The 19052-nt window shown below is 36.8% G+C and overlaps 1 protein-coding gene across 2 annotated transcripts in view; it reads left to right on the top strand.

Moving 5' to 3' along the window:
- The window catches only part of Exoc4 (exocyst complex component 4), an 826621-nt gene that overhangs the window by 728142 nt on the left and 79427 nt on the right, over positions 1-19052 (top strand). For both annotated transcript variants that reach the window (XM_074062803.1, XM_074062797.1), the window contains one exon: positions 16940-17081. In XM_074062803.1, the coding sequence (XP_073918904.1) occupies positions 16940-17081 (142 nt within the window). The remainder of the gene's footprint in view (positions 1-16939; positions 17082-19052) is intronic.

Genomic DNA, 19052 nt, shown 5'->3' with positions numbered 1-19052 from the left:
TGGGACCCAAATTTAAACACAAAATTCATTCGTGTTTCATATACACCTTATTTACATAACCTGAAGGTAATTCTGTATGATATTTTTAGTGCTCCTGAGTTTTGACTGCAACCCATCATGTTAGAAGAGGTATAAAATATTGCATTTGTGGCATGTTGGGACTTGAAAAGTTTTGGGTTTTGTAGACTTTCAGATTTCAGACATTCAAAATAGGGATTTTCAAATTATATTGGCAAATAGATTTATGATAGAGGGTATTCTAAAATACATACACACACACTACTCATTTTATCCTCACAACAACTCATGAAGTAGACATTGTAATTTTATCAGTTGTTACATACTGAGGAAGTGAAATAGAGAAACATGAAATAACTTACCCAAGTACACAGAGCTCTTAAGTGGTGGAACCAGAATTCAAACCTATTCATTCTGCCTTTGCCATCTGTTCTTTTAACTATCACACTAAGAACTCTCTGATGAGCTCACATAGAAAAATGTCTAAAAACTTAAATGAGAGACTTGCAATCACAGACCAGTGCATAGTAGGCATACAAATGTAAGTGGAATCTATAGGTACGGTGTTAGGACTCACTCATGAAGTATGTGGCCATGCTGAGGTACAGAGAGCACATGAAATGGATAAGCCCATTGATTAGGAAAGTCACGAATATAATGTTCATAGAAAGTATACCACTCTACTTCTCTTTTGTTTCTGTCTTATTTAGGAAGGGAACTGTTCTTCAAATGCAAGGAACAGGACAAGTCATGATAAGAATACTCATGAAGATAAAACTAAAAAGCTTCTGCTCAACAAAAGAAATGGTCTCTAAACTGAAGAGAACACCCACAGAGTGGGAGAAAATATTTGCCAGCTACACATCAGACAAAGGACTGATAACCAGAATATATAGGGAAATTAGAAAACTAAATTCTCCCAAAATTAATGAACTAATAAAGAAATGGGCAAGTGAACTAAACAGAAATTTCTCAAAAGAAGAAATTCAAATGGCCAAAAAACACATGAAAAAATGCTCACCATCTCTAGCCATAAAGGAAATGCAAATTAAAACCACACTAAGATTCTACCTCACCCCTGTTAGAATAGTCATCATTAGCAACACCACTAACAACAGGTGTTGGCAAGGATGCGGGGAAAAAGGAACCCTCTTACACTGCTGATGGGAATGTAGACTAGAACAAGCACTCTGGAAAAAAATTTGGAGGCTACTTAAAAAGCTAGACATCGATCTACCATTTGATCCAGCAATACCACTCTTGGGGATATACCCAAAAGAATGTGACACAGGTTACTCCAGAGGCACCTGCACACCCATGTTTATTGCAGCACTATTCACAATAGCCAAGTTATAGAAACAGCCAAGATGCCCCACTACTGATGAATGGATTAAGAAAATGTGGTATTTATATACAATGGAATTTTATGCAGCCATGAAGAAGAACGAAATGTTATCATTGGCTGGTAAATGGATGGAATTGTAGAACATCATTCTGAGTGAGGTTAGCCTGGCCCAAAAGACCAAAAACCATATGTTCTCCTTCATATGCAGACATTAGATCAAGGGCAAACACAACAAGGGGATTGGACTTTGATCATATGATAAAGCAAGAGCACACAAGGGAGGTATGAGGATAGCTAAGACACCTAAAAAACAAGATAGCATTTGTTGCCCTCAACACAGAGAAACTAAAGCAGATACTTTAAAGCAACTAAGGCCAATAGGAGAAGGGGACCAGGAACTAGAGAAAAGGTGAGATCAAGAAGAATTAACCTAGAAGGTAACATACATGCACAGGAAATCAATGTGAGTAAATGCCCTGTATAGCTATCCTTATCTCAACTAGCAAAAACCCTTGGTCCTTCCTATTATTGCTTATATTCTCTCTACAACAAAATTAGAGATAAGGGCAAAATAGTTTCTTCCAGGTAGCGAGGGGGTGGGAGAAAGGGGGAGAAATGACCCAAACATTGTATGCACATATGAATAAAATAATTTTTTTTTCAAAATGAATAAATAAAATTTAAAAAAAAAGAATACTCATGAAGAATGTATAGGATGCCATCTGGCTTCTTTAAAATAAACCTCAAATTGATCAACTATTGAGAGTGTTGAGGAAATTTGCTGAAGTTGAAAGATGTCAGGACCCAAGATTATAGCAGATATTCTTATTCTCAAAACAATGAAAGAAGAAATTCTAGAAACTATAGACTAAAGTTTGACAATGATCCCAAGAAAAAGAATCCCAAGAGAAAAGAATGTGATGAGTGCCAGGAGCCAATGTGGGTTCACAAGAGGAACAGAAAAGTATCACAAGTGCCCAAGGGTGGAAGAGACTGGGTGGAACTTACAAGGAGTAAATAGAGACACTAGGCTTGTACCTTTATAATTAGTGATCAGAGACTACGTATTGCCACAATCTCAAATATCCATGTTTAATATCCAAATAGGCATGAATATATTTTTCAACTTAGTTCTTGTAACCTATCAAACCAAAGTTTACCAATATCAGCACATCATTTCTCTGAAAATTAATTCTACTTAGTCCAGCAGAAGATATAAAAATTTAAGAATACAGGTTGAGCATTCCTAACTCAACACTATAATATACAAAGTGATGGACAATATAATATTTAAGTGGTTTCAGATTCTGAATCATTTTGAATTTTGGATTTTCAGAAGAGGGATTTGGTAAAGTTTATACAAATATTCCAGAATCTGAAAAGATCTGAAATTGAAAAATGTCTGGTCTCAAGCATCTTGGATAAAGAATACTCAAGCCTATTAACAGTCTTTTTTAAATTTTATGTTAACTCTTTAAAACTGAATTTTCTGGTAAATGAGCCTGACAATAAAGAGAACTAAGCTTTTCTGCTTTAATAAGTGATTTCTTCTTAATGTCATGCCTTTAACCCAGTGCCAAGGGGCTGCTGTATAGACTATAGAGCCCAGAAGTTGCAGCATACCTAGTGTGCTCATGAACAAGGAGTTTATTTGGAAGACATGCTCAGTATTAAGCTGAAGCTTTTGTAAAATCATTGAAAGCAACTCCAAACTGAGTGCCCTTGCTTTGAAGTATGTTTTGCTGAAGTCTACAACTTTTATTATTATGTATTATATATTATGTATTATATTATTATATATGTAATACTTACATATATTTATAGGGTACAGTGTGACATATCAATACATGTATACAAGTGTGTGCTGAGCAAATCAGGGTAACTGGTATTTTCATCTCACTTATTTTTATTTGGGATCTTTGAGCTCTTCATAAAATATGTCATAGGTTACTGTGAACTAGTAACCCCACTGCTGTGGAACACTGGATCTTTTTTCATCTATCTAACTGTGTTTTGGTACTCATTATCCAGCCTCCTTCTACCCCCACATCCCCATTCCCATCCTGTAGTAATCACTATTCTGTATTCAGATAGACTGTTATAGCTTCTGCATATGAGAGTAAACACATGGTACTTGTCTTTCTGTGTCTGGTTTATTTTGTTTAATATAATATCCTCAAGTTCTATCCATTTTGCTACAAATGACAGGATTTCATTTTTATGGTAGAATAGACTCAATTACCTACATTTTCCTTATCCATTCAGCCAGTATGTAGGTTCCTCAAAAAGCTGAAAATAGAACTTCCACATGAACCAGCTATCTCATTTCTAGGTAGACATCCAAAGGAAATGAAATCAATGTATTGAAGAGACACCTACATACCCATGTTTACTGGAGCATTATTCACAATATCCAAGATATGCAATCAACCTATGTGCCCATCAAGGCACATCCTCAACCTAAGATTTATTTAGAAAATAGTGGAGAAATCCATGACACAATTTTCTGAAAAAAAATAGAAAAAATGGTTTTGTGAAATAATTTTTGAAGGAAAGGCAGAATCTACTTGAGAATAAGAGTAATTCATAATTTCTTTTGTACTCAGAATATACAAAAACATAAAACACCAGAAGATCATGTAACTAAAATAATAAAGAAAAAGGAGAGACAAGCCACGTGTTTACAATAAATAATATTCATGTAGATTTTCCTGCCACCCAGACCCAGCCTATAGGAGTTGTGCCCTAATTTAAATGTTTGACCTTCATCTCTACTTTGGCAACTAGAGAATGGAGGGTCATGGAAACCTGTTCTTTTTGTTTTGGTTTGTTTTGGTTTGGTTTGGTTGTGAGCAGTAGAATGCTGTCTTCCAGCAGAATTTGACTGCCAAATCTTAATTGAATAACAAATAAAAGTGGAGCTTCCCTGATTAAGGTGGGAAGTAACAAGGTAGAGAAAAATGAAGGTTGAGAGGTTAGGAACCTGTCAGAGCACCTTTTAAAAATCCTGGCCTTGGGGCTTACAGCATCCACTAAAGAGGAGCCCAGAGATTCCTGGTGACCCCTCATCCCACTCCTTCCTGCTCCAAATATGCCATAGCTCACAAATACGTCACTAGCAGAATGTTGTATTCTTTCATCCACGCTCAGTGAGTAACACAAAAGCCAGTTTAGATATTTCAGGCAAGACAGGATGTTTTAAAAATTGCTTAAAGGGCTTAGGAAACAGTTGGAAGGAAGGAAATTGCATGGAAAGTAGCTGCGGGCTTTCAGGACAATCAGGAAATGCCACTCGGAGTTTTGCCTACCTACAGCGAGGAAGCAGCTGTTTGCAGGCGTCCTCCTAAAAGCTGCTGTAAGCCTCTCCTTTGCCAGCTGCCCAGGCATCTTGCTACCACTGCAAGAGAAGGACGTCTCTCATTCTTTATGCCTTACACATCTTTTCCACAGCTTTTAGTGGTGGAATCCAAACCCAAACCCCTGCTAACAAGAAGTTGGAAAATGGTTCTATACTTCCAGAAAGGCAACCACATTGACAACAAAGAAGTGCATAGGAATTTCTCCACTTCAGATTCTACAGTAAATTTGGGGGTAATATGCAGGTGAAGATGTTTCCAAGAGAGCAAATAAAATAACAAGACTCCTGTGGTAGTGCATATAAAAAGCATCTTCTCCAAATAATCCCCATTCAACTGTTTTAAGCCTTAATAGAAGACTGATTTGTCATTGTCTTTATGTGCATATTAAAATAACTTATAACCTAATTTCTGTCTCTTCAAATGAAAATAACACAATATTTATCATTTCAGATCAAAATTGCATAGGTGTCAGCAATGGCTATTTAGACTCATAATCATAACTGCTTTACCTACACCACATGGAATCAAGCCATTTGATTTCTTTCTCTTCTCACCTCATAATGGCTTTGGCATTGATCACTAAATAAATGCTGATTCAAAATATAAATACCTTCATGACCTTTCAGGTCCTGCTTGAGTGAGGCAGGCCCAAGCACATGAACAATTTCAAAGCTTTGTTCAATATTCTTTTGAATTCCTAAAATAACTCCGATGGAGACATCTCTACCACTGAGCTAGTAACTAAGAAGAAAAATCACTCTCTACTTCATAGAAGAAAAGGTAAATTTTAACCTGCTTCCCACAATCCTCTTTTTCTCCTGCATGTCTCTGATTTGAACAGTACTGGAATTCTGTACTGTTCTCATAGTTTGATAATTCATTATTTTAAGTTCAAAATATGATTTTGTGCAGTATTAGTGACTTAAAGCATCTATGTATCCTTTCCTTTCTGTCCATTAGCCCTGAGAATGACTGAACCCAGAGTTCTCAGATTTTTCCCAAGGTTTTTGGTTAGGAAGAGAATGAGTCCAAGATTCTCACTCTTCTGACCTGGAGGTTTAACAATAATAACTTAGATTTGCTGAGCATCTACTAATGTGGTTATTGTTCTGAATGCTTTTAATTTCACTGAATCTTTACAATGACCCTCTGAGGCTGAAATGTTGTCCCTCTGAGTCATGAGTTTAAGGATTTGTTCAAGGATATTCAGTTAGCAAGTAGTTGAATCAGAACTTAACCACAGCTTTCAGGGCTATTCCAAAGAAATGGTAGTCAATCAAAAAGATGTGTTGCCAGGTGTGGCGGTACAAACCAGTAATTCCAGCTACTCTAGAGACAGTGATCAGGAGGATCACCATTCAAGGCCAGCCTGGGCAAAAGATTAGCTAGATCCCATCTCTACAAACAAGACCTGGTATGGTAGGCCATAACTGTAGTCCCAACTCCAAGGCTGGCCCTAGGCAAACGTGAGACCATATCTAAAAAATAACTAAAGCAAAAAGAGTTGGGGGCATGGCTCAATTTGTAGAGCAACTACCTAGCAAGTGTAAGGCCCTGAGTTCAAACCCACAAACAAACAAAAATGTTCTTATAGATGGGGAAATTTGGTTCACAGTCAATATGAGCACACTCATATCCTTGCACTTAAAAGTTATTTAAATTTTGAGGCAATATCTTGGAATTATAAAACCAGCTGATAGATAAATAATTGCTTCTCTATGAAGATTGTAAGCACAGATTAGTACTATTTTATATTAATGGTATTTTTTTTTTTTTGGTTTTTACAAAAGCTAATTCTATATGAACTGTTAATTATTCTAGGGATTATATGGCAAAACTAGACTGAATGTGTGAACAGTACTCATGTGTTACTAATGTGTAGAGACAGAAATATGCTCAAATATTATTAACTTTCACAAGGCATTTGTCAACATGTGCATGGTACCAATACAGGGACTGTCTGACCCAGCAGAGATTAAAGCAGAAGTGTTTGTCTGTTATCTTTACTGTATACAGGAGAAGTAGCCACACTTGTCCTCACTGAAGAGAAATTGTTCAGCAAGATTCATACTTGCAAATGCTGCACTGTGTGGCCAGAAAGTTAATTCTCACTGTATTTCTTACTTCCAACATGCTTCAGAGGAGCTCCTGCTGAATACATAGCTAGTCACAGTGATGGTCTATGTTCTTGTGTCAGGGACAGCTCTGTCTTCCTGATGAAGCAGCTGTCTACATGTTGTCCATATAGTTAGGAACAGAGTGACCAACTTTCTTGGATTTTGGTTATTTTCCTCTGCAGTCAGTTTCTCTCAGGTTTTGCCACCAAGTGTATAAAGCTAGTCTAATTGCTTCAATATCTACATAAAAGTATAGATGGAGGAGGATACTGGGATTTTTTTATTCACTCAGTGCAGCTTCCCTGAATAAATAATAGTAGTAGTAGGAATGGTGATTGCTATGCAGTAAACACTTAGGTGTCAAATGCCCTTCCAGTCCTCTATGCATCTTCTCATTTAATCACTTCCATCCTGTGAGGGAAGTATGGTGAACCTCCTTTCACAGATGGATAATCTTTGTGGAGAAAGGCCATCCAGATGGTACATGAGAATGTCAAAATTTGAACACAGGTCTGCCTGCCTCTAAAGAGCCCCTTCCATTCATTTGGTACTTCCCAGTCCCAGGAACCACATTATATACTGAATATACAAAGATGAAAGTGAAGTTATACCAGCTGGGCCTGGTGTTGCACACCTGTAATTCTCATCCCAGGGAGACTGAGGTAAGGGGATCCTGATCTCAAGGCTACATAGAAAGTTACAGGCTAGCCTGGATTATATAGTAAAATGCTGCCTTAAAAAAATAATAATTGGTCCATTTCAAGACCAATTTTATGAGTAGTGCACGACTGCAAAAGGCAACTGGAAAAGTTAAATGGAAGAGGGAGTCCATGCCAGGTTGAACTCACTCCTTTAGTCCTATCCCCATTTGTGGCACTTGCTTGCCCGTCCTGTAGGAAAGCATGCTTCATTGCTGTTTGGTTCAGTTTTACCATTTGTAAATGAGCCTAATTTTCTAATTTGCTTAGTGAATAAGCCATCCCCTAAGGCTGTTTGGAAGATTTACAAATGATAAAGCTAGAAAGATCCTTTCTGAACACAGACAAATGTTATTTCTCTGTCATGTAATATTTTTGCCTCAAAAATTTTCTTAAAACTTAAAACTGTCACTTATTCTCCTAAAATATGTGGTTAAGTATTTAATGCTTTAATATGCTGTGTGATGTGGGGTTTTACATAATCACAAAAGGCTCATAAAGTAACGGAAATCTAATACAACCCCACAATAATAGTGCTTTTTAGCAGAAGGACCAAACTGTTCATTAGTTCCTCCTCCCACCCCCAATTTCTCTTTAGTGTCAACCAAGAGCTGAATTGGCCACACCACAAGCCTTTTAGTATGTGATGAGGTTTTTGCCAAGCCTCTGGGAAGATTATTTGGAATAATGAAAAAAAAGTCAATCTTAATGTTTTCCCCAGGACTGAAAGAGACTGAGGTCTGCATTATCAATCCCAAGGTATAAAATCATCTGTCTGTGCTCCTTTGCACTGTATGCGGACAGGACCCTAAAGGTACATGCTTGGAGGACTTGGGCTTGCTCAGACTTGATACCATCAAGCACTATTTTATGATTGAGTGGTTGTTATTGTCTCTACAGAACTTGTTTCATGGAGTGCATACCACCTTGTATCCTGCAGTAGCCTAAGGGAATGGAACGACTATCCATTTTTACTTGACTCTTATTTTTGTTTGGCTCTTCAGAATGGGCCTTAATGAGTCTCCTTTGTTCTGTGTAGCTTAATATGTGCAATAATTCTTCAGTTTCAGATGCTCATGTGTCTTCTGGAGCTTTAGTTTCTACCCTGAAACAGAATGATGTTCCAGACCAATGAGATACTTGGAAGACATTAGGTTAAAAGCATTGTAGATATGATTTTTGAAAATCAGTATACAACTCTGATTTGTCCTTAAACTTGAAGGTGAAATTCAGCAAGCATTAGTGACAATCTGCTGAGTATAAGAGGAGCTGTATACTATGAGAGATGCCGGGAAGAACAAGTTATCCTGTTTATTATCACAGGTCTCAGAGTCTACCAGGGATGTTGTAGGCAAATAAAGTGCAAGATGAAATGTACCAAATCCACAGGAGAGAGGCAGTATATTACTGGAGTTCCAAGGATGGCTCTTGGCCCTTGGCAGGCACAGTGCAATGCAAAGAACCACATCCCTCCATTTGGCCCACACAGTAACTCTTTGAGCTGTGTATATGAGGGAAAGGGAGCTTAGAGTTGTTAAGAAATTTGTTCTAGAGGTAGTAGAAAGTGAAAGAGTACGTTCTATGCCTCTGGGAAGTAGCAAGAAAAGAGTATGGTATTAAGCAGCATCCTTCATATGAAATGCAAGTTCTTTAGAAGAGCTTAGTCTTTGGTCTTTTTTAGGGGGGGTAGGGGAAAAATGCAGGGATCGTAATCAAACATTCTCAAATAAATATTATTTAACATCTGAGACACTAAGCTGGGTAGTAAGTGGGACAGGCATATCCTTTCTTCCCCAGAGCATTTCTGTCTGTAGTTAGAGTAAAATAACCTTTCAGAGGAGACGTTCTATGGGACACAGAGAAGTTACACTGTCCAAAGTCTTATGATCAATAGAGGAAGAGATGTAGCACATGATTACTGAAATACCAAATAGCACCACAGAAGAGAAAATAGGTCTCTGCCTCACATCCACACAGAAAGTGTTCACTCTATATTCAGAGAGCTCCTATTTGGGCATAGGAGTGGGGAATCTCCTTTATTTTTTACACTAGCATACAATAATTGTACAGGAGGATGTATTGTTATTTTCACATATGTGCTTATAATATGTCTTAATTAGATTCATCCCCTCCATCGTTCTCTCTCATCACCCCCCTTCTTAGAACTATTTCAGTGGGTTTCATTATTCTATTTTCATACATGAATAACAAATACATCCACCATATTCTCCCTCATTCCCACTCCCACTCTTAAGATCACATGCCTCATCAGCATTTATCTTTATTATTTAAAATGTGTTCAGTCCGGTAACATCAAAGAATTTCAAAATTATTTATAAGATCTAATAACACATTGCCAGAAAGATGCTGTCAATACAATTTTCTAAATTGGAAAACTGAAGATTGGAAATTAATTTTATGTCAGGTTACAGCAGAGATCTTCACATAGCATTGTCACCTCTGTACAAATAAGAACAGGATTAAGAAATAATTATTATACCGAAATTTGATCTCCTAAAATGTTTCCAATGAGAAAGTCTCATGGGATAATTCTTCTCTGTCTTTTTCTATCTTCAAAAAGTTTGAATTCGCAGGGTTAACCTTTCTTTTCCTGCTGTGATAACTATCTTTCCCTCTTCAGTTTATCACTTTCCTGACAACTGATACCAGTCTAAGCGAATATTGTAACAATTTTAGATAATATTGCAGATGCGCAAGGACATCCTCATAGGAATCCATTGAAGAAGTCACAGTAAGCTGCCATTGAAAGTGTAGCAGCTGCATCCTTGAAAACAGATGCTCTTCTGGGTCTGAATGAGTCCAATTTTGACTAATTTCAAGAACTAAACAGATTTCAGTCTGGTTAATATTAGGATGTAGAACCACTTGAGACATTCTAATGTCCTCAACTGATTGCTTTTCCATGACAGTTAGTATGTTGGCTTTCCTTGAGAGATGCTGGATATTTGACATGCCAAGGATTTTATGTTAATGGAAAAGAGAGGCCCCCAAGCCTTTGTTGTCTTTTGAGGCTTTGAAAGACAACACCATGTATAGGGAAAGTATTTGAGCTATGTGAATTAACTAGAATTATATTAAACTCTGTATCTGTAAAATTCCTGAACAGCCCAGGAAACCAGCTATATTGAACTATTTCCCCTACCCCCATTCTCCCTAGATTATACTGAGGAAACTAAGGAGAAAGTATGGTTGTAAATGGCAAGTTGTTCCTTTTTTTTTTTTTTTTTGGACCTTATCAATCTGTTACTATGTGAATTCTTTATCATGTTATATTGGTCAATTAAAATCCTTAATTCAATTTCTTAAAAAGCCGTTCATTGAATTCCTTAAATGCCTCCAGTTATTCTGCTTGCTTTGATGATGGGAAAAGGCTTATATATGAGCCTTGCCCTGAATGAATTAATGAATGAATTAATGGTCTGGCAGGGAGACACACTGCTAAGCAAATGATGTTAATGTAATATGATAACTGCTCTACAAGAGAGTGAGGGTGAGACATCTAGAAGAGTCTGTCCTTGAAAGCATGGTTTTAAAAGAGGAATAAGAGTCATCACAGTGAACAAGATGAAACTGAATTGATTTTATGATTCAGCCAGATTCAAGGCAAGAGGAATTCTTCACAAGAGGGTAGCATGTAAGAATAGAAATGCTGTGTAACTATCTTTGGAAAATACAGCCCATAATTATCCTCCAGTTTCATTTTCTACACACTTTACTTGTACTCTTTCTACCTTATTAAAATTAAAACCTCAAATGTCTTTTTTTTAAAAAGTCATTACAGACATCAAATCATGAAACATCATGATATAATTAGGAAATTTACTTTATAAGTGTCAAAGGGCAAGGATTTGAGAAGGGGACAAGTTGAAGAGGAAGAAGAAAGTGGCAAGAGATGGAGAAAAACTGGAAGGTTAGCAGAGATCAAAAAGTTATGGAGAGCTGGGGGAGAAGCTCAGTGGTAGAGCTCTTGCCTAGCATGCCCAAAGCTCTGGGTTCAATATCCAACTCTGCAAAAAATCATGGGAAACCTTGCTAAAGAACTTGGACTTGATCATATAGGCAATGGGAAACATTTATGTGATTTATAAAAAAGAAATTAACACAATCATACTTGTGTTTTAGATAAACAGCTCTATTTAACTAACTTATGTTTAATTAAATGAAAAAAAGGGTCAGGCAAGAGATTAATACACCAGTCAGGAGACTATTGCCAGTAGTTCATAGAAGAGATGAGGCCTAAACCAAGAAAGTGGCAATAGGTATTGAATAAATAAATGTTAAGAAAATATTTAGTAAATAAAATTGGCAGAAACTAGTCCTTGATGGAAGGGAGAACATCAAAGAGTATACTCCTGTATAGCTTAGATTTCTAAATCAATATGTCTCTGGTAGGAAGGGAATTCAGAATAAAGAACAGATGCCAAAGAACAAAAACATGTTTAGTTATGTACAGTTGGCGACATCTTGCAAACAGTTGATCAAATGAAATTTAGGAGTCACCATTTCCTATACAGAAGTACAAACAATGAAAATGGATGAGCTCATGCAGAACATAATAGCAAATAAGGAATACCAACAGAGGAAAAAAAGACCTCAGGAACATCAGCATTTTTTTTTCTTTTATTCATATGTGCATACAATGTTTGGGTCACTTCTCCCCCCTTCCCCCCGCCCTCTCTCTTTCCCCCTGCCCCGTCCCCTCCCTCTCCCCTCCACCCCTCCTTGCTGCCAGGCAGAAACTATTTCACCCTTATCTCTGATTTTGTTGAAGAGAGAGTATAAGCAATAATAGGAAGGACCAAGGGTTTTTGCTAGTTGAGATAAGGATAGCTATACAGGGAGTTGACTTGCATTGCTTTCCTGTACATGTGGGAACACCAGCATTTGTGGGTAGACTGAAGGAAGAGGATTCAGTGAAGGAAATACCAGAAGAGTATGATGCTATATAAGCCAAAAAAAGACATAATTTCAAGAAGTAAATGATCAGTGATGTCAAATGTAACAGAGAGCTTTTATGAGATTAGAACTGAAAATCACCCAGTGATTTGATGATTTGAATATCATTGATCAATCTTAAAAAAATTTTTAATAAAGAGATAAAGGCAGAAATCAGATTATGGCGCTCTAAAGAGAAATGAAAGGTAGGACTGTGGAGAAAGAAAGTGTCAACAATTCTCTTGAAGAGAGAGAATTAAAACCTGAGGTCTTTGGGAGAGAAGTAACAGGGAGGTGGTTAGACAGAGGGGCCTAAAAAGAGTAGCATGAATACAGAACCACACTGAGAACCGGTTGGGAGCTAATCAAGCACTAGTGAAAGGGCTGTTGAGTGGCATCAAAAGCTTTGAGATGGAGGTGGGGGATTAAAATCCAGAACTTTTGGGGCAACAATCTGCACTTTCATTTTGTTTTGTTTTCCTGTCAAAGGATGAGTTGTAGAGTTGACCCAGTATTAAATGGAGGTTTAGGGCAGTTATAATATAAGAGAAGGATTTAAGGGAATTGAGGATTCTGGTAAAAGAGTAGCTCAGCAGGATCAGTTCATGCTGAGGCCCTTAAATGGAACCTAATCTGTCAGGAGAAAATGAAGGGATTGCAGAGTTAAAGTTGAATGGCAGGTTTAATGGAACCAAAGGTGTGAGAGAGTGGAAGAAGAGAAGTTTTTACTCTCAGAATATGATACTAGAACTTAAAACTTCAGAGGCTGAAAACAGAACTTAACTTGTCAGCAAGTTATTATTTTTTTAATTTCCAGTGGTTTAAAGATGTATTTGTTTTCTAATAAAGCAAGAAATCTGATGGTAGACAGTTGCTGGTATTGATCAGCAGTTCAACAGTAAGTCTTCCTCTCTGATTCTGCATCTTTTTAACTCAAGTCAGGAAAAAGGGAACAGGGGAGAAAGGAGGGGCACCAGCCTTAAAACTCTCTTTTTATCAGGAAAAACAAAAACCTTCCCAGAAGCCACTGAAGATACTTAGGGGATCACTAGCCAGACTGACTGACACATGGCCACTTCTAGCTATAAACAGGACTAGGAATACAGTGCACTCTGAAAACAGCGCACTTTTCAGAGGCTGAAGTAAATAAGAAAGGAATTGGAGATATCTATTCTTTCACCAAAAAAAGCAGTGCACTCTCCAGAGTCCAAGGTCCAACGTCCTATATAGACTAATCAACTTAGTACAGAAAGCCACAGTTACCTTGGCACAAATGGCTAGCTGGGAGTCTTAAAGATGCATGTTTGTATGTAATATTCAAAATAGGACCAAGGATATTATGAATGATCTGATATCACCTACCCCCAATATTAGAAAAAGTGCTCACAGTGTATATCTTAATAAAGTGATCAAGTGCTAATTTTTTTAAATTTTTTTTTGTAGTGCTGGGTATTAAACCTAGGACCTTTGCTTGCTAGGCAAGTGCTCTACCACTTGAGTCAAATCCCTAGGTCCAATTATTAATGTTTTTAAAACTCAATACTTGAGGACTGTACTAATTAAAGGAACAGCCCATGAGATAAATATACAATATACAAGGATGTATGCACTTGATGTGCACATATATGTGTGTGGGTGTGGGGGTGTGTGTGTGTGTGTGTGTACATCCAGTAACCTCATTTCTTGACTGAATTCTCCCAAGCAGAGTCTGTCAACATTGCCTTTCCTTAGATCTCCATTTGATATTAAAGAGAAAGCTAATCATTTTATGTTGTTTTTCCCATGCTCAGCATTTCTTTGCTCAATATATTCCATCTTATTAAGAAAACTTTGTAAATTTCAGTAAACTCTTAGGAATTCACAAGCCAGCTATTCGGTGGACTCTGGGCACAATTTCTATGCTGCCTTAATCACATGCCAATGTTTTTGGTATAGATCACAGTCAATAAAATTCACAATTCAAAACTGCCCTTACCTTGCTCATTGTAAGTTTTACCTGGCAGTTGCAACTTGCTGTTGACTTACTCTACTTGGATTGTTTTTGCATTTATAATTTGGCAGTGATCAATTACCATATGATGAAATTATATATTCGTATAATAGGAGACAAATTTTTTTTCTGTTTTCTTATTGGATTTTAATCAAAATTGTCTTTAACAGAATTTGGTCAATTAGTATAGGTTTGGATCTTAGACCATGAGTAAGATTTCAGAGACTTATTTCTGCTTCTTGTTGATGCATAGATGACTCCATACCACAGTTAGTATTACATAGCAAAGGAATCCAGGGACTTAAAAGCCCTAAAAAGCTTTGAAATATTCTAAGAATGTTACTTACAGTTACTTTCATCTAGCCTGTCACATGAAACATTGTTAAGGTAGGGATCTTTCTCTGTGGTCAGACAACATGAATAATGTTAGCATTAGAGGGAGAGTACAATGCCATACACCCAGGCTCCAGCAGTTGAGTTAGTGAAAATCTAGGATGATACTAAGGCTGATAATAATTTTAAATCTACACTGCTACATTTCCTTTCCTCCTTAAGCATCAGTTCCCTTGAATAACATTCACTTTTTTATGTTGACACCATATTATTTTAATTTATTAGAGTCTGATTCCACAGAAGAAAAGTTAACCTTCTAGGTTATACATCTGGTTTACCTATCTTGGCCCTTATGTGAACTTTCAAAGTCTAGGAACGGGTACAGCAGTGACAGTATATAACTATATACACTGCTACAGGCAGATGTTGACACCCTACCCTGTAAGTGAACCTGCCTCCTGCGTTAGTGATGCCTCACCAAATCAAATATTCCCTAAGTCCAGAAAGCCCTTCTTCCAAATGACTCTATATTCTCTGATAGAGAGAAGGATTTCCACACAGAAAAGCAAAGAATATTGGCAACTGGAAATTGAGCTTTTAAGATTGCTGGAATTATTTTATAAGTATCCTATAGCTATAATTAATCTTAAGGCTTAACATGGACAAATAGCAGGTCAAAGGATAATAATTATTGCTTATGTTTCTGATATATATGAACATTAAGTACTATATTTCATATGCTAATAATTGTATTTTACATATATTAATCCATTCAAGCTCATGATGTATAGGTACTACTAACCCCATTTTATGAAGGAAACTAAGACAGAGAGAATTTAGTAAATAGATCTTGGTCATGTAAAGTGGTAGAAAGAACTCAGAGTTAGCATTTGAGATGTAGAGGACTAAGAGAAATTTTGAACAAGATTGCCAAATTATTATTGGTGATCTCTGAAAAACTGTAGGGAGTTGAAATACAACAGAACTCTAGAGATGAACAAATGTTGTTCACATTTTGCTGTTCAGTATTTTCCTAAAGAAAGTGTTCAAGTGTTTAAATGTTTATAAATTATTTTGAAAAGATATAGAAAGTAGCTCTAATAGTTTTATAAAAAGATCTTTTAGAGGATATAGGTGACCACAAGCTATATATGAATTAAGGTGGAATGCAGCCTACTACCACTTCCATCCTTCCACCCCTCTACATACACACACCACATCCTCAGATTTTAGTCTTTAGTGTAAGCATCAGAACATCTACAGAAAAGGAAGTGATTAATATTTCTAGGCAGATGAAGCACATCTGGAGTATTTACTTTACTTGGGCCATTTCAACGGAGATGCAGAACAATTAGAGTGTTTTGACCAATGATGTTTGGGCAATAATGAAACAGGTCATGTCTAGGAGCTGGTACCAGTGGGAGAGGGGAGAATGTAAGGAAAGGATGAAGGAGGCTGAATGTAGTAGAAATATTATGTACTCATGTATGATAGTGGGAAAATGAGACCTGTTGAAACTATTCCGGGAATGGGGAGGAGGAAGGCTAAAGGAGAATGATGGAGGGTTGATGCAACTATAACACATCATAAGAACTTTTGTAAATGTCACAGTGTAACTCCAGTACAACAATAATATAATTTAAAAAACTGAAAAATTTTTAAGTAATAATTTTTTAATTAAAAAAAAAAAAAACTAAGGAGACAGGTAAAGGCTTGTTGTAAAATGATGAGATGTTTCAGAGATAGAATATACTTCCCCTGAAGGTACTGAGTTTCCTTTCACAAGCATTTGTTTGAGTGTGCAACCAGAAGCTGAAAAGCCACTTGAAAATGTACAGGAGACACAAGTACAGACCACGCAGTTAGGCCACAGTGCTGTTAAGGGCTCTTCCAGCTGTGAGGGTCTGTTTCAATCATTCAATGAATTGATTCAAGACAATCAGCTGAACTTTAATGTTTAATCTAGTATAAAAATTATCAAGCATATCTTAGATTTCTAATGCTGCCAACACTAACATTAACCTAATTACTAAAAACAAGATGAACAACAAAATAATATGTGTTCCAAAAAACCATAAACAGCTAATAAAATAATTGGTGTTCTGTCTTCCTCTCTTCTTCAGTGCTTTCTCCTGCTCAAGAGAGCCATGTGAACATGGACCTGCCTCCAGTGTCCGAGCAGATTATGCAGACGCTGAGTGAACTTGCCAAGTCCTTCCAGGATATGGCTGACCGCTGCTTGCTGGTTTTGCACCTGGAAGTGAGGTATAACCCAACCAAGCATAGGATTTGTGATGTCAGTGTCCTGTGATTCAGAAATCACCTGCTTATTTTTGGTTCTTATTGTTGCTGTTGTCCTTATTATGGTGAATATGATTTTTAGCATTATTCAGTCACTGTAAAAGAATTTGAGCACGTGTTATATTGTGAATGTGGTAATTCAGAGTTGGTGTAGCCAATGAAGTCAGAAGCACCTGGATTTGGAGGTTGGTGGAGTGGTTCAAGTGGTAAGAGTGCCTGCCTAGCAAATATGATGCCCTGAGTTCAAACCCCAATGCCACCAAAAAGAAAAAATACAAAAACATGGATTTGAATGCCCATACCAACTAGCTAGCTAATTAACTTTACAAAACCTCAGTTTCCTCTTCTTAAAAATGGAAATGGTAATGCCTAACTTACAGAGATGTTATAAATAAAATTGCAAATAATTATCACAATGCCCACCACACAGTAAATACTCAAAATGTAGCTTTCAATTATGGTGACTTTGTTGTCATTGATTTTTAGGGGGAAGTAGGGAACTGGGGTTTGAACTTAGGGCTTCACACTTGCAAAGCAGGTGCTCTACAATTTGACCCACACCTCCAGTCAATTTTGCTCTCGTTATTTTGGAGATGGGATCTTGTGAACTATTTGCCTAAGCTAGCTTCAAACCACAATCCTGATCTCAGCTCTCAAATAGCTAGGATTACAGCCAAGAACCATCAGTACCTGGCTGATATTTTTACTTGGGTAAAAAAAGTCAAGAAGGGAATTACAGAAGAAAGAACCACAATCCCCACCTTCAAGGAACTTAAAACCCAAATGAAAACATTAAATTAAACAATAATGCAAAAAAATTATTTCAAAGATGCCATATTCTTGGCCTCTTTGTCTTTCCCCTGAAGTGTGGAACACTCTGATTAGCTTTGGTAGCCTCTATTATTATACAGATGAAGATGAGAGGAAGAAAGACTAGAAAGTTTTCAATTGTCCATTCATTTATTCAAAAAATATTTATTGAGTGCCTTCTTTGTGCCAGTCAGTATTCTAAAAATTGGAATACAGCAATGAACATGACATTCAAGGTTCCTGCTCTCATAAAACTATCTTCTAGTGGTAGTCTTTTGTCTTCCAACTACTAGATAAGAAAGATAATTTCAGTTAAGTACTACTAAAGCAATAAAATAACAATCATACCAATCAGTGCTATTCAATAGAAAGATAAGGTGAACTGTAAATAGAAACCACAGGAATCATTTTAAATTTTCTAGTACAGCTGGGCATCCCTAACCCAAAAATCCCAAACTCAAAAATGCTCCTCAGGTTTTGGAACCTTTCAGATTTTGGATTTTCAGATTATGGATGCTTTTACTCAGTAAAGTCCATACAAATATTCCAAAACCCAAAAAGCTTTTGGTCCTAAACATTTGAGACTAACCAACCCTGTAGACACATTTGAAAAAAGTAGAGGGAAAAAGGTAAAATGAATGATAATAATATGATTTATTTAACCCAGTATATGCAGTATATCATTTTAACGTGTAATTAACATAAAAATGATTAATGAGATATTTTATGTGTTTTTGTACTAAGCCTTTAGAATCTGTATTATTTTGCATTTATAGCATAAGTTGGACAAGTCTCAGTTCAAAGTGCTTAGTAGCCAGTACATACTAGATAGTGCAGGGTGTATGGGGCTTATGGAGGGAGTTTTTTTTTTGTTTTGTTTTGGATTTTTGGCAGGAGGGCAGGATTTTTTTGTTTCATTTTTAATCCTTTTTTTGGCAGTACTGAGCTTTGAACTTAGGACCTTACACTTGTTAGATATTGCTGTTACCACTTGAGCCACTCTGCTTGCCCTTTTTTTTGTGATGGGGTTTTCAAGACAGGGTCTCATGAGCTAGGTTGCAGGTATGAGCCACCAAGCACCTTTTATTTTTTACATAGTCAAAGGAAATGTGGCAAGAAAGAGGC

This window comes from Castor canadensis, chromosome 2, assembly GCF_047511655.1.
Source record: "Castor canadensis chromosome 2, mCasCan1.hap1v2, whole genome shotgun sequence".
NCBI classification, from domain to species: domain Eukaryota; kingdom Metazoa; phylum Chordata; class Mammalia; order Rodentia; family Castoridae; genus Castor; species Castor canadensis.
Note: the sequence above shows the minus strand (reverse complement) of the source record. Positions and strands in the feature narration are given on the sequence as shown.